This window comes from Hypanus sabinus, chromosome X2 (genome assembly GCF_030144855.1).
Source record: "Hypanus sabinus isolate sHypSab1 chromosome X2, sHypSab1.hap1, whole genome shotgun sequence".
Lineage (NCBI taxonomy): Eukaryota > Metazoa > Chordata > Chondrichthyes > Myliobatiformes > Dasyatidae > Hypanus > Hypanus sabinus.
Genome location: NC_082739.1, coordinates 16,871,163 through 16,888,715, shown reverse-complemented (window position 1 = coordinate 16,888,715; position 17,553 = coordinate 16,871,163). Strand labels below are relative to the sequence as shown.

General features: G+C 39.0%; 1 protein-coding gene across 21 annotated transcripts in view; it reads right to left on the bottom strand.

Annotated features, from left to right (window-relative positions):
• LOC132385195 (protein Aster-B-like) overlaps positions 1-17,553 on the bottom strand; it is a 406,923-nt gene that overhangs the window by 147,357 nt on the left and 242,013 nt on the right. For all 21 annotated transcript variants that reach the window (XM_059957077.1, XM_059957080.1, XM_059957083.1 and 18 more), the window contains one exon: positions 3,980-4,187. In XM_059957077.1, the coding sequence (XP_059813060.1) occupies positions 3,980-4,187 (208 nt within the window). The remainder of the gene's footprint in view (positions 1-3,979; positions 4,188-17,553) is intronic.

Genomic DNA, 17,553 nt, shown 5'->3' with positions numbered 1-17,553 from the left:
GGGATAATAAATCAGCCATGATGGAATGGTGGAGCAGACTCAATGGGCTGAATGGCCTAATTCTGCTCTTATGTCTTATGGTCTACATAGGGCCTGATACCAAGTGATTGAACTAGGTCTGAACTATAAGTTTCTAATGAGAAACCACAGCTGGTCCATCTGACTTTCATTGAGGAACTAGTACTAGCAACTCAAGATGACTGTACCTGTGGGCCAATAAATTAATGGCACTTATGGTAGAAATGTGAAGAACTCGTGTTGTCACTTTGCAGATACATATCAATTCATGCTATTAACACATTAATGTTAATACATTATTTGTGCATATTGGACAAAAAATTCACAAGTTTTCAAAGAATTCTTGAAAATATTGGTGTTAGATTACCACTTCTGCATAGGTCTCCATCGTTGCCCCATACACTACTGACTGTTGAGTTGAACAACCCTTCTTTACCATTACTTCACTTTGTGTCAATCTTTGCATTGGAGTTCTACTCACCCCCAACTATTGTCTAAGAACCTTCCACTCTCTGGCCCTAAACTCTCACCATCCCAGACAAGAATAGCTCCCAGACCACTGACTTAGTTATTTACATAAAATACAAACATCCCGTAATAACACTGCAGGTCATTAACAGTTGACTTTGACACTTAATGTCATTGTGCTATAGAGTGTACTGGGTGAGGAGAGGGTGGAGAACTTAATGAAAAGGGTAGACAACCAAAAAATGAATGAGGTAAGAGAAGGAAGGGGAAGAAAAAGGAGTTTGATGGGGGCGAGTGATGGTAAACAGAGAAGGCGTTGATGGGAGAATAGAGATTAAGAGGAAGCAAAAAATAACGAGAGGGAGGGATAGATAGAGAGTATAAAGGGAGAGAGAAAAAGAGAAAAACGACAAAGGGATTTGAGAAAGAGAGGGTGAAATGCTGAGTGTTTTAATATTTTAAGATGAAGGGAACAGTGAACATGGAGAGAAAAGAGCACAAAGAGGTGGGGTACAAGGTGAGACAGAAAGAAAGGGTAATCTGGAAAGCTAGAATGGAATGGGGGGAGGGAGGAGAGCAGTGAGTTGAAGAAGAAAAGGAACATGAAAAAAGGGTGGGGTGAAAGAAAAGAAGAATAAAGGGGGCAGAAACAGGGAAAGGGATAGGTAATGGTGAAAAAAGAAGAGAATGGGAGCGAGAAAAGACAGAGAGACAATTTTTGAGTGATATTAAAGGTGTGGAAGAGAAAGTGGAAAGAAAGGGAAATACAGCGGTTGATGGGGAGATGCACAATCTACTAGTCTACTCTCTCCCAGTTCAGATATCCATCATTCCATCTGATTCACCGTTTATTCTCTCGCAACTGCCTCAAACACAGGCAGGTTCAGGGCAATTTTTCCAACATTTGGGATATGCAGATCTCTTTGTCCCGAACAGTTCTTCCTGAATCTAGATGTAGCCCAGTGAGGACTTGCAGCTTTTACATTATCCTAAATTAATTCTGGTTTAAATCAATGCCAAACAACTGGAGCTGGTGGAGCATGTACTGCTTAGGCACAGGAGTACATTCAGCCAGAGACTCATTCCATCGAGATACAACACTGAGCCTCACAGGGAGTCATTCCTGCCTGTGGCCATCAAACTTTACAACTCCTCCCTTGGAGTGTCGGACACCCTGAGCCAATAGACTGGTCCTGGACTTATTTCCACTTGGAATAACTTACTTATTATTATTTAATTATTTATGGTTTTATATTGCTATATTTCTACACTATTCCTGGTTGGTGCGACTGTAACGAAACCCAATTTCCCTCAGGATCAATAAAGTATGTCTGTCTGTATTTGCATGGACACACACAGTATCATGGGTGTTACATTCTGTTCCCAGAATTTCCAGAGAACAATATGCACAGGCTTTTGTGGCTGATTCTAAATTGATTGGGTGCTAACTCTGCTGGCCAATAACAATGGTTAAAATGCACTTTGCAATTCTTCCAGTAGGAACTTGTGAATTTTATTCAGTAGTTTTTCCATGGTGTAGCCTTCCACATTGTAATGAGTTAACTCCATAAATAAAATGTTAAGGGAAATTTTTCAATCAGCATATCCATGCCCCAGAGTTAGTCTTAGATCTCTTCAAACATTCTCAATGTTTCAAAACATTTGAATAGCTTAAAAAATTAAATATGTTTTAATACAATTAAAAAAGCACTTCCATTTCGCCTCCTCTCTCATCTCTTTTCTTCTCCTTACCTTCCTATCACCTCCCCAGATGCCCCTCGTCCTTTCCCTTCTCCTATGATCCACTATCCTATTCTATCAGATTCCTTCTTCTCCAGCCCTTTCACCTCCTAGCTTCTTACTTCACCCCCCCCCCCCCCACCCACCTGGCTTCTCATCTTCTAGCTTGTACTCCTTTCCCAGCCCCAACTTCTTATTCTGGCTTCTTCCCCCTTGCTTTCTTGACCTGATGAAGGGTGTCAGCCTGAAACGTTGACTATTTCTCTCCATAGATGCTGCCTGGCCTGCTGAGCTCCTCCAGCATTTTTTTTGTGTGTTACAAATTAAGCTGTCAAAGTGCTTGGTCAGCAAAGCAGTGAAGATCAAAAGGATCTTAAACTCATTTAAATTATGCAATTAAACTCATCCCCCTCATTGATATGCATATACATGCACTTTCTTGTGTGAATCAAGTGAGTACTGTATATAAACTGCCATCCCTCCTCCCTAATCTAACATATAACCTACATACTGACATACTATCATAAAATATCTCAGTTCCTGTAGTCCTGCCTACTTTAAAATGGTTACTTATTTGAGAGAAATGATTCTTAAGGAGTCCATTTAGAATGTGCTGACACAGAAAGAACGTGCAAAGCAACTTGCAGGGCAACGTATAAACCAATTTGCAAAATCAGGATGAAACAATAGCTTGCTGATTAAAGAAGCGATACGGGTAACGGGAAGACATGCTTAACGGTTGAACAATAACGGTGTTAATGCGCTGAGGCTGATAAGTGGGCCAAAGGGTAATCACATTTGTAATTTTGTAATGAGATTAAGGAAGAATGTCTGCACCTCACATGGGTGCAACTCACAAAGTCGTAAACAAGTAGGGTATAAAAAACTGTGCAAAGTGTAATTCGGCACTCAATCTAGCAGGAGCTGGTTGGGTCCGACTCTGCAGACTCGAAAAATAAAGTTTACCGTTCTGCAAATTGCTGAGACTCAGTGTGTTTCTGACATTATTTATGTATTCGTCATGGAATAGGCCCTTTTGGCCTTTCGGGCCACACTGACGAGCAACTCCCAATTTATTTGATTTCTAGCCTAATCACGGGACAAATTACAATGACTAATTTACCTACTAACTGGCACATCTTTGGACTGAGGGAGGAAACCAGAGGACGGAGGAAACCCATGCATTCCACAGGAAGGACGAACAGACTCCTTACAGATGACATCAGAATTGAACTCCGACACCCTGAACAGTAATAGTGCTGTGCTAACCGCTATGGCTAAATGAAATGAGTTAGTGGACAAGCTTACACCCCCAAAGTCTGATATTTAATGAGGTGAAGAAAGCAAACTTCACAATCGAAAGATCAATGCAAGTTATTAATTAGCAACATAATTACTTAATGCGGACAAGATTAGCAAAATGAATTAGTTTTCACAAGAACACAAGTACAGCACCCAAAAGAAACATCCATGAACAAAATAATAATTACTACGTATAGCAGTTTCAAATTTGTTGAAAATATTAAATGACATTTTAAATAATCATGATTTAAAATATGAATGTCCACTTTTATTCCAGTCCCTATAATGTAGATATTCTTTTTCCTCAATTTTTTTAAATTTCATCAGATTTCTTTGTTACTATATAATGGGTCTACAACAATGATACAAAAGGTAACAAATCTTTTTTTATATAAAGTGTGAGCTCCATTCCCAAACAACTTCTCTTACATGACCATTAAACTTGGCTCACCTTGGAGTTCTTGCTGCTTCGACCAGATTGGGAAGAATAGTTTCGTTGGATTCCCTGTTCAGGGGTGGAAGGTGATTTGTCTGAGGAATGGTCCGAGCCCTTTTCCACCATGTTCTCACCCTCTAGATTCTGAGGCGTTGGGGATCTTGATCTCTTCCTCAGGATGGGTGAGCAGGCTGGGGTGCTCCGAGCAGAATTACTGGCAGTGCTGATGAGAAAAGGGAGAATCTTGGTAAGAAATGATCAGAGCTGCAACAGTTTAGCCACTTGAAAACCTTCTGCCAACTCTTCTTTTCAGTTGTTAATCAGTTTAAAATTCCTTCCGTTCTGCCTCACAGGGGATTAACACATTTTGACCTTTGTTTTTTTTCCCCCCACTAAATAACTTTTCATTTCCTTATACACATTCTTAACATACAACATTCCACTTATGTTAAGTACTTTGTTCAGTGCACAGTCTTGCTGGATAATCTCTGTAATACTGAGTAAAAAAATTACTGTCTCTGATATGGATTATTAACCACAAAGAATATTGTTTTTATGTACTGGCAAAAACATTCTTTTGATACTTTTGGTGGGCTATTATAGACCACAATAATATCCCTATATTTGACATTACATAAAGATTCTAAACAATATCACTCTGTTATCTGTAAATATCTGTTTGTCATAGTGGCAAAAATGATCCTGTACCAGTGGGTTAACCTATCAGTTGCTCAAGAACATTTTTGCCACTATAATGCAGTATCTTACATAGGAAATGAACGAAATATTGCACAGAATTAATCCACCCTATCACTTGACAAAGCATATGTAAAATAATGTTTCATTATTTGCAACAGAATACTTTATACCTCACCAATTTTTGATTATTTCCTCCTCTTCCTCATTTTCTTGAAATTTATTTCTCCCCAGAATACTCCCCTATGATCTCTCACCCAAAAACATCATTCCTGACTAAATTTCAACCTAGAACATCAGAGCAAAGGAGATTTGGCACCAAAAACACAATTTCCCTAAATTACAATCAGCATGGCATTACAGTGGAATCAATTGAGTCATTGCCCAAGATCTCAGCAGAGGTCCAAATGGCAGAAACTCTCACCCCAGGCAGAGTACCAGCGGGTTAACTGGTCTCCAGCAAGCAATCTGAGGGAGTGGCTGCAGTTTGAGGAGGATGTAATCCACGTCATTGTGGCAATAGTGAAGGGAGATGTTGATAGATGACTCCAGACCATGTCAGCTATTATTATAGGTTTTGCTGGCTGCTCGCTTGTGCAGACCCTACTCCCTCCTTGGTATTACGGGACCGGGACCATCACAGGGGCTGCTGAGTAAGCCTCCAAAAAGCTATGCATCAAGAGGTGTGACCCATGGACCAGTGCTGCTGGGTCACAAGCCAGGGCCTGATCAATCCTGGCTGGGTCGCCTAGGCAAGGCATTCTGATGTTGAAAGATTCAAAAGGCCCGATGACCCAGTTTACATCACTGATGATGTGTCTCAGCGCATCCTAGGATGTAGCTCATCATAATAGGTGTTGATCAAGAATGGGAACTCCTGTCTTAATTTTGTTTTTGTTTTTCAAAATGCCTTTTGTAGGCTTCTTATTGCTACCTAGATCAACAAATGTATCAAGCAATAAATTTCAAATCTGGTCTGTTCAGTTCAGTATTTGATTGAATGAACTCAAACTTTGGGCAAACTGAAAAAAATCTTGTCTCATCCCGCACCACTTCCTCCAGCAACTCTATTGGCACATCTACAAATTAAGAACTGTTGCAAAATAAATACAGGTTGAGCACCCGTTAGCACTGACATAACGGGTCACAAAAAGAAAATTCCACAAGGTACTGGGAAGGTCCCAGATGATGTGTTGGACTCTGCATATCAGACAGTTCAGAGAAGTGATCTCATATATATCATGAATAGAAGTTAATGAAAAATAGAAGAACATTGTATAAAGCGAAAAATGAAGATCTCGTATGTGTACTGAAAGAGTGGATTCATCAGCATCGGGGCGAACACAGGCTGCGTAACGGTATGCTGATCATGAAACAAGCAAAGATCTATTATGATGAACTGCAAAGTGAAGGCAATTGTAAATATTCAGCAGACTGGTTGCTGAAGTTTTAAGGTCTTGTGGTGATGACACGTCTGCTGATCATGAAGCAGCAGAGACATTCATTAATGAATTTGCCAAGATCGGCAATGATGAAAATCTAACACACTGAGCTGCTGCATCAGTACATATATGTGATGAACAAGGGTAAGACAAAGACTGCTTACTGGCAGCAGATTGAATTTGGGAATTTGGGACAACCATTGACTGTCCACTTGGGCAGCCAAGGTAGTGACAGCTTACCCCTCTGATGGTTCAATATACACATTTTTGTTTCATGCACAAAATTATTAAAAATTTTATATAAAACTACCTTCTTGATATAGGTATAAGCTGTATATGTAATTTAAACAGATTTTGTTCCATTCCCAAGGTAATCTCATTATATAGATGCAAATATTCCAAAATCTGAAAAAATCCGGCCCCAAGCACTACAGATAAGAGGGCTCTAATGTACATATTACTTATTCAAGCACAGTGAGAGAAGTGTAGCCTGGTATAAACTCTCAGAATTATAAGACATTACATGAACAATTCAAAGTGATCACTCGGTTTAAGACAATATTGTGTTATGCTGTCAAGCAAAGTAATATAGAATTTAAGAATTTAATCACTTTTATATAGGGTTTTCTTTTAAACTTGTGTATAGATGAATTCATATGGATTTTTATTTAGAAATTCCACACAATATCTTGACAGCTGAAGTAAACTTCCACAAATACAATTTGATTGAATCACAGGGAAGACAAGTAAAAGTTTTGCCATACCAATAATACCTCAATAGGTTATGCTTCATAAGCCACTTCAGAACAATTGTCTCCATATGAAAAATGTTGGTATTCTCATTTTCCATCACAGTTTTAATGTGCAACTTTTTTTTTACACAAATAAATCGGAAAAATACTCACTCAAATCTAAGACGTGTTTTCCAAGAATGCCGCATGTGACGATATTTTAAGAATTGGAGCTACCGTTTCAAAACTGTAAATGGTCTCTTTCTCCTCAATATTTATATGTAAAAGCGGATGTCAGCTGTGGCTATGGTAGAGGTAACATTGTAACAAATTAACGTTAGCTATTATGAAATGGAAGGATTTTTATGAGTGGGATGAACCAAGGCTTAAGGAGGGAGGCAATGGAAAAAAAGTCACAAAATAGCTCAAGGATGATTACTTTTCAAAAAAACACAAATGGAAATACATGTAATCCTGTGAAAATGGTGGTTTCCTTTTACTTACTAGTAGAGGATAATAAAAAATGAATCATTTAAGCATAAAACTAATTGTGCAGGAATAATACAATTTTATCTCAGCAAATTATGTCATATTTATTGTTCAAGTTCTCATATGGCCTGTTCTTGATCCCAGTTACTCACCACAGAGATCGACAGATGGACTGCCAGAAAAAAAGACAATGAGGTGTAATCTTCCAGGCAAAGTTGCAAAATCACAGATCTCTTCATTCTAATTATTCTGACTTATTATCAGGAATCTGGCACTGATAGTCAACACACTTTCTTGGCACAAATGAAGCATAATTTGTATTCAAGGTCAAAGGGGGTACTTCGAATAGAAAATTGTGGAGCATAGCATATTTTGAAGCCTGTTGGTTTCTAAACTCAGTCCTCAGGTAGGCAAAACAGTGGATGTTATTTGTTTGAGTGAGAGGCATCTGCCAGTGCATTGTCAAAGAGGCAAAACAATTAAGTCTCGTTGTAATAACAATATAAATAACAATCTTTGATGCAAAATTCAAAAATACCAACTCCTTCAATGCTTTAAGCCCTTCAATTACTATGAATAAAAGAACTGATTTTGTATTGACAAATGAAGAACTGACTTGCAATGCATAAAATATAGTGACATAGTAATGACATTCAAACATAAGTGTATGCACAAAGTATTTTGATACCAAGTTGAAATGAATGATAGCATAACTTATAACAGAATGTTGCCCTCCTGACAGATTGCACCCTGTTTATCTTGATATAAGTTCCAAACTTGAATAAGTGCTACTTAATATCAGTTTTTCTAATCACTGTTGGAGGAATGAAAATATTTAGTTTGAGTCATAGAGGGAACTCACCTACTAGCATTTAGGAAAGGTGACAACAGCCTATCATAAATTGCCTATCAGCAATGAGGAGAAGCCTGGATACATGGAAATGCATTTGTCGTTCACTTGTAATTTACATACCCTTTTGGGGCCTTAAGAGTACAATGAGTTCTCAGCCAGCTTATTGGCACTCATGTACTTTGCAATGTCCGACAGATGGGGATTGATCAGCAGGCCAAAAATAAAAATATATGATTCAAGCATAAACTAGCACTCTGTTGATGCTATTAAAATGTTTTATTGCTTAACATTTTCTGGATCTGGTGAAAAGGTTGATGAATAACTGACAAATTGAATAGGTATTTTATATCAGTGGAAGACATGAGCAGTATAGTGGAAGTTCCAGGTGTCAGGGAGCATGAAACATGGTTAGTTACCATAACTAGAGAGAAGGTTCTTGGGAAACTGAAAGGTCTGAAGGTAGTTAAGTCACCTGGACCCAATAGTGTACACCCCAGAGTTCTGAAAAAGGTGGCTGAAGAGATTGTGGAGGCATTAGTAATGATCTTTCAAGAATCACTAGATTCTGGAATGGTTCCAGAAGACTGGAAAATTGCAAATGTAACTCCACTCTTCAAGAAGGGAGAGAGGCAGAAGAAGAGAAACTATCGGTCGGTTAGCCTGAACTCGGCGGTTGGGAAGATGTTGGAGTCGATTGTTAAGGATGAGGTTTCAGGGTACTTGCAGGCACATGATAAAACAGGCCATAGTCAGCATGGTTTCCTCAAGGGAAAATCTTGCCCGATAAATCTGTTGGAAATCTTTGAAGAAGTAACAAGCAGGATAGACAAAGGAGAATTGGTTGATGTTGTGTACTTCGATTTTCAGAAAGCCTTTGACAAGATGCCACACATGAGGTTGCTTAACAGGCTATGAGCCCATGGTATTACAGAAAAGATTCTAGCATGGATAAAGCAGTGGCAGTTAGGCAGGAGGCAAAAAGTAGAAATAAAGTGAGCCTTTTCTGGTTGGCTGCCGATGACTTGTAGTGTTCCACAGGGGTCTGTGTTGTGACAAATTCTTTTTACATTATATGTCAATAATTTGGATGATGGAATTGATGGCTTTGTTGCAAAGTTTGCAGATGATATAAAGGTAGATGTAGGGGCAGGTAATTTTAAGGAAGTAGAGAGGCTACAGAAGGACTTTGACAGATTAAGAGAATGGGCAAAGAAATGGCAGATGGAATACTATGTCAGGAAGTGTTTGGTCATGGACTTTGGTAGAAGAAATGAAAGGGTTGACTATTTTCTAAATGGAGAGAAAATACAAAAAACTGAGATGCAAAGGGACTTGGGAGTCCTTGTGCAGGATTCCCTAAAGGTTAATTTGCAGGTTGAATCTGTGGTGAAGAAGGCAAACGCAATATTAGTATTCATTTCAAGAGGACTAGAATATAAAAGCAAGAATGTAATGTTGAAGCTTTATAAAGAACTGGTGATGCCTCACTTGAAGTACTCTGAGTAGGTTTGGGGCCTCCATCTTAGAAAGGATGTGCTGAAACTGAAGAAGGTTCAAAGGAGGTTCATGAAAATGATTCTAGGATTGAATGGCTTGTCATATGAAGAGTGCCTGATGGCTCTGGGCCTGTATTCACTAGAATTCAGAAGAATGGGGGTGACCTCATTGAAACTTATTGAATGGTGAAAGGCCTCGACAGAGTGGATATGGAGAGGATGTTTTCTGTGGTGGAGGAGTCTAAGACCAGAGTACACAGCCTCAAAACAGAGGGGCATCCTCCTACAACAGAGGTGAGGAGGAATTTCTTTAGCAGAGGCTGGTGAATCTGTGGAATTCTTTGCCACAGGCAGCTGTGGAGGACAAGTCTTTATGTATATCTTGTGTTGGCACGTGGCCTAGTGGGCAAGACATCAGACTAGTAACCTGAAGGTAACTGGTTCGAGCCTCAGCTGAGGCAGCGTGTTTGTGTCCTTGAGCAAGGCACTTAACAACACATTGCTCTGCGACGTCACCGGTGCCAAGCTGCATGGGTCCTAGTGCCCTTCCCTTGGACAACATCGGTGGCGTGGAGAAGGGAAGGCCTGCAGCTTGGGCAACTGCCGGTCTCCCATACAACTCTGCCCAGGCCTGCGCCCTGGAAACTCCAGGCACAGATCCATGGTCTCTCAAGACCGACGGATGCCACCACCATATCTAAGGCAGAGGTTAATAGATTCTTGGTTGTTCAGTGCATAAAGGGATACTGGGAGGAGGCAGGAGATTGGGGCTGAGAGGAAAATTGGATCAGCCATGTTGAAATGGCGAAGCAGACTCTATTGGCCAAATGGCCTAATCCTGCTCCTATGTCTTACGGTCTTAAGAACAAAAATGCCTCATTCACTTTATACTGTAAGGAACTTAAAATATGAAAAAAATTGTACTGAACCACCAATGATGTATTGTGTTGATGTTTCATGATTAAGATCTGGTAAAAGGTATATTAAAGTCTGAAAGCAAGCTAAATGGGACACGAACAAGGGCAGCTCCTGTGCAAGAACCACCCTAAAAGTTCATACACAGGCATCTCCACTCTTTTCAGCTACTGATGTGCCAGAAAAAAATATATTTAGGCATTATAAACCTAGCTTCTAAGCAGATGAACTTTACAGAACTAAAATTGATGTTATAATTAAAAAGTAATGCAGTACATTTTGCAAATGGTAATACAAATTGAATATGATGGAAAACAAAGTCCATTCAAAAGAGGGTTGCATGCAGCATAAAATGGACTTGGTTTAACGGACCAACTTGGTTTAACATTGGATATTAACGGTCTTAATGTCTTAGTGGGGTTATCATCTATTTCTATGTCAGATAGCTTGCATCTATGTGACCTGACCTGCAATGTCTGACCTATTATTAAAGAGCGTTGAGATTGGTGCCAATGTGCAACTATTCCATTTCTAACATTACTATTCTACATGAGAATAAACAACATAAAAGCAAGTTGGAAAGGGCAAGTTTTATGCTACTTGGAAGTAATTCTTCACAACTAATGAAGCACTATACTGCTTCACACTTCACATCTGAAACACGTTTGCCTTGGCTCAACTCTGCTGTACATGCTGTATAAAGTACAGATTGTTTGAACAGTACCTAAAATAGCTTTATTCATTACGTTGTCGTCAAACTTACTATTAGCTCATTATGGAAATCCCTAATGTAAAAGTGTGACCTTGCAGCTTTGTCAATCCTCTATGGCTCTGAGTTCAATGATGTTCTTCCCAGAACGAATGGTAAAAAACAAAATTAAAATTACTTAATTCATCTCCATTGATTAACGTCCATTAATCTACATAACCTTTTATGTTGAAAATTTCCTCACCAAATGAACAACTATAGTTAATGCCTATATCCATATATTTCACAGGAAGTGAATGTCTTTGAATCTTTGCTTTCAACTAAAAAGTAGCTTTCAATTACATCAATGTGCATCAGCAGCTGCACAGAAATACTGCACAAAAGTATTCATTTACCAACATTATCATTCCAGTGTTCAACAATGTAAAAAATTAGTAAGTGAAAACATGTGAAAGCAAGAAAGATTCCAATATAATTTACCACAAGAGAAATCTAAATCACAAGCATCAATTTTGAATTTGAAAATGGTTATCAGTATCAGAAATCCTATTACGAAAACACTGCCAGTTAGGTGGGTAGTGAACAAAGCAACTCAATTCATGATAAAGAACTGGCTTTAATCACCCATTTTTTTTGGCAAGGCAAGGCCAGCATTTATACCTAAATGCATTTGAGAAGGTGATGGTGAGTTCCTTCCTCAATAACTGGTGAAGATACAATGGTGTCAGGGAGAGCTCTGGACTGTATATTGAGCAAAGAAGCAATTGTAGGATATTTCCAAGTTTGGATGGTGTGCAACTTGAAGGTGAACGTGCAAGAGGTAGTGGAAATCCCATGTACTGAACCTCTAATCTGCAATGGCTATATGGAGTATGCAACCTTAAATTTAGGAGATGATGTTGGAGTTGGATAAGTGGTTAACCACAGTACATTTTGTACGTTGCCAGTGAAAAGGAAAGAAAATAAGGTGGCAAATTTGGTATCAATCAAGCACACTACTTTCTCCATGATGATGTTCAGCTTGCATCCTCAGCCCCCAACTCCACTCCCTATACACTTATAAGACAATAATAAAAAGGAGCAGAATTTGGCCCATCGACTCTGCTCCACCATTTTATCATGGCTGATCCAATTTTCCTCTCAATCTCAATCTCCTGCCTTCTCCCTGTATCCCTTCATGCCCTGACCAATCAAGAATCTATCAAGCTCTGCCTTAAATATACATAGAGACTTAGCCTCTACAGCTGCCTGTGGCAAAGAATTCCACAGATTCACCACCCTCTACTTAAAGAAATTCCTCCTCATCTCCTTTCTAATCACTATGTTGGACAGATTCTGCTCTAACTCCATCTATAAGTCTGCAGATGATACCACCACAGTGAGCAATGTCTCAAACAATAATGAATCAGAGTATAGGAAGGAAGTAAAAAGCTTAGTAACATGGAATTATGACAACACCTTTTCCCCCAATGTCAGCAAAATAAAAGAGCTGGTCGTTCACTTCAGGAAGGCAGTGGTACACATACTCTTGTCTACATTAATGGTGCCAAGGTTGAGAGCTTCAGATTCTTAAGAGTGTATGTCACCATTAGCCTGTCCTGGTCCAACCACATAGAAATCATGGCCAAGAAAGCCCTCCAATGCCTATAGGAGATTACAAAAAATTTGGTGCTTCCATTGACCCTTACCAATTTTTATCGATGCACCATAAAAAGCACCGTAACTGGGTGGCCTGGAATGGCAGCTGTTTTGTCTGTGACTGTAAGAAACTGCAAAGACTTGTGGATAGAACTCAGCACATCACAGAAACCTACTTCCTCTCAATGGACTCTCAGTTCACCTCACTGCTTCAGCACAGCAGCCAGTATAATCAAAGACCCTACCTACCTCAGACATTCTCTCTTCTCCCCTCTAGCATGGGCAAAAGATATAAAAGTCTGAAAGCACTAACTACCAGATTCAATGACAGCATCATCTACCCTGCTATTATAAGACTATTGAATTGTTCCCTAGTATGATAAGATAGACTCTTGACTTCACAATTTACCTTGTTATGACATTGGATTGTTTTTCATCTGCACTGGACTTTCTCTGTAGCTGCTACACTATGGTTTGCATTCTATTATTGCTTTATACGTGTAATGTATTGATTTGTATGAACAGAATGCAAGACAAGCTTTTCACTGTACCTTGCAGCATGTGACAATAATACAAGTCCAATACCAACTGAGAGCTGTCGGGGCTGTGTTCATCCAGGTGAGCGGACAGTGTTCCATCACACTCCTAATTTATGCCTTGAATTTGCCAGAAAGATGACGTGTGAAGAGATTAGTTACTCACCACAGGATACCCAGTCTCCAACTGCTCATGAAGCCAGAGAATTCATGCTGGTCCAGCTGAGTTTCTGGTTGCTGTTGATGCAGGTTTTGTTAGTAGTAATGCCATTGAAATGTCAATGGTAAGTGGTCAAACATCCTCTTTTTGCAGATGGTCGATCCCTTTGTTACTGGAATGTTACTTGCCACAATAACCCAATGCCTGAGCATAGCCTAGATCTTGCTACTTGGAAGCATGGCCTGTTTGGACTGTTACATTTGCTGAAGAGTTGGAAGTGGGCGTCATCACTGCAATCATCAACCAAACATCTCCTATGTGATCTCATGATGTCAAGCAGGTCATCGGTGAAACAGCTAAAGATGATTAAGCCTGGGACACTGCACTGAGGATCTCCAGCAGTGACATCCTGCAGCTGGGCCGATTGGCCTACTACAACATCTATCATCTTATTATGCATGAAGTATAACTCAAGTCTTATAGTGTTTTTGCTCTTATGCCCGAGGACTGTAAATTTACCATGGTCTATTAGTGCCACACTTAATCCAATGCTGCCTTGATGTTATTCTCACCTCACCTGATCCATGTCTGGACTATAGACATAATGGAGCCTAGAACTGAAGGTCCTTGCAAAAATCAAGCTGCCAACAGAAACACATTTCATCACTTTGCAGATGATCTGATTCAGTAGACTGAATCACCAGATTGCACTTGTCCTCTCTTTTTTCCCCCAACAGGGCACAAAGGCAATATTCCACATTGCCTGAAGAGGTCACTGTTGTAACTGCACTAGAATAATTAGAATAAGTGTAACACCTCTAGGTGTAGCAATTGGCTAGAAGTGCAGTTCAATACCACAGGTCTTCGGAATTATAGCTGGGTTAAAAACAAACTCCTGGAGGAACTTAATCTGTGAAGGGAAATGGGTGGCCCCTCTACCTCAGTTGAGATATTGTCCAGTTCCATTCATTGCCTTTCCATATCTAGTAGTCACAGTCATTTCTTGATTTCACACTGGGTGAATCAAATTGTGTGAAAACTGTTTTGGATGAAGGTGAAAATCTCAAGAGGAAGCTGAAATAGATCACTCACTTTGCATTTTTGGCTGAATATGCAAGCAATTTGTTCAGCTTTGTCTTCTTTGGGGATTGAGATGTTCTTAGTCTGTTCCAACTGTTAGTGATTCTTTTCTCTACCATCATTCACAACTAAATATGGCATAACTACAAGATTTTTATCTGATCTTAATGGTGAGAACTGATTAACTTTATTGCATGCTAATTTTGTGGTTTAGCATATATGTAGTTATATATTACAGCTTCACCAGATTGGCACCTCATATTTAGGTACAGACAGTGCTGCTCCCAACACACACATTTCCACTGAACCATGGCTGATCTCCGGTTGATAACAATGGTAGAGAGAAGAATATATCAGGTGATGAGGTTATAGATTGTATGGTTACAATTTTTTGTTGCTGCTGATGATCCCCATTGACCCATGGATGTCCAACTTTGAGCAAGAAGACCTGTTCAGAATATCTCTCACTTATCTCACAACATAATAGAGGGTGCCCTCTATGAAGATAGGAGTCTCAAAGAAGATTGGAGCTGTCACTTCATGCAAAGATGAACCTGACACAGGTAAATGATAACAAGGTAAAGAAGGGTTATCCTTCATTTTGGTACCCTCACTGCCTGCCTCAAACTCAATCAGGCAACCACATCCTCTCTTTCAGCAACCAGAAGAAACCATTCTCTATGTGATACCTTGGTCCACTCTTCCACCTGCATAAATAACCACTCCTTCTTATGGCACTGTATCATGTAACCACAAGAAATGAACAAATCACTGACTTGGAAATATATATCAATTGTTTTTTGTTATTGGTCAGTCTAAATCTTGAAATACTCTATCAAACAGCATTGTGGAAATACTTTCACCAGAAAGACTAAAGCAGTATAAAAATAAGGCTCATCAACATCTTCATAAGGACAATAATGAATGGGCAATACACTGTCAGTAAAGCCCACTTGATAAAAACTGAAAAACCTTTCTGCCTCCTGTCAGTCATAATCTCTTTTACCTTGTGGAAACCATTCAGTCCATAAAGGCAACTCTGAGCTTCCTGTTGTCTTCCACTTTATTCTCCAGCCCATTTCCACCTCTATGTTTGGCTTCTTACAATGATCCTACAAAGTCTCAATGCAAACAATGTAATATGGAGAACATCACTTTGTCTACCCAGCTGGTATATTATAATCTTCAAAACCCAATAATGAATTCAACAATTTCAGATAATCAGCCATCAGTTTTGCAATTTACATTTTCTGTATTTAGTATTTTTTTCTCTTGCCTCTTCTTATACTTCAGACTTCACCTGCCTCTTCCTAGTATACATTCTCCACAGGCATTGTTATTCACTAGATTTTACCATCCTTCTTCACATGGCACCACCCAACTTGTGTCATTTAATCTTTGTCGTAACAAGGACCTTTCCTTTAGTTTTCCCCATTTTTCTGCAACCTATATTTTTCATAACTTATGGCATTTCACCTAATAAAAATGAATATAAGAAATTCAAAATAAAAACAAAAAATGGTGAAAATGTCCCACAGATTTGCCACTGTTTCAAATAATTTCTATCCCATCTTCTCTGTTAACTACATGGGTCTGCTTCTGCTTACCTTATTCCACTTTTTTAAAAACATTATAAAGTTCAAAAGTATTATTTTCCAAAATTACAAGTACCATTTTAAAAACCACTTGGAGTGATACATGAAGGGGTAGAGCATGGAGGGATGCAGGCCAAATGTAGGAAGTTGGGACCAGCTGTGTGGACACCGTGGTTGGCATATACTCATTGGGTCAAAACCAGTATTTCCTCTATGACTCAAATAGTACAAGAAATAGATGCAGGAGTAAACTGTATGATCCCTTGAACCTACTCTGTCATCCAATAAGTTCATGGCTGACCTGATCTGAGCTTCCACTCCACTCTCCCTTCTACCCCTCATAACCTTCAATTCTCTTACAGATCCAAAATTCTTTCTGACCTGATCTTAATGTTCAATGATTTAGCCTCCAAGGCTCTCAAAGGGAAGAAGATTTCAAATATTCAAAAGAAATCTTCATTCATACCATTGATTGGTGACCACTTATTCTGAAACTATACTTACCCAGTTCTAGAGTGTTCTACAAGGGAAATATCTTCTCAGCAGATAGCACTTAAACTGCCCCTATATTTAAATAGAATCATATTTTACTTTGCTAAGCTCTAACAAGATTAGACCCTGAAGCAAAATACTGCTGATGCTAGAAATTTGAAATAAAAACAGAAAACGCTGATGAAACAGCAGTATCTGTGTGGCTAAGCATTTCTCACTCCACACTACATGATCTGCTATGGCTTTTTTTGGTCTTTATTTCAGTATAGAGCCAACTTGCTTAATTTATAATAACAAGGCAACCTCTTCATTTGAGGGAGCAATACTGTTCATCCAAAATTGATCAACTTTCATCCCAACGAAGTTCATGGATCTGAGACTATTATCCTGCTTCCCTTTCCACAAATGTCAGAAAATTGATGATTAATTTTAGCAAATAATAACTAATTAAGAAGTGGTTCATATCACAAGCTGGGTGACCATATCACAATGTAAGATATAACTACAGAGAAAAGCAACCAAATGCACATTAAGACAGGAACACATTCAATATATATTTCAAATATTGTTCACTTGATAGTCATGAAATGGGACAACTAACTTTCTTCCAACCAGCCTTTCAATGTTAAGCACAACTGTAATGATGAACTTGATAGGTTACTGATGCATCATTAGGAATACTCCTGTGTTTATGTCATATAGAAAGTAATAATTTTATCTTGTTTCTGTGACTGTTTGTTCTACTGTGCAACCTGTG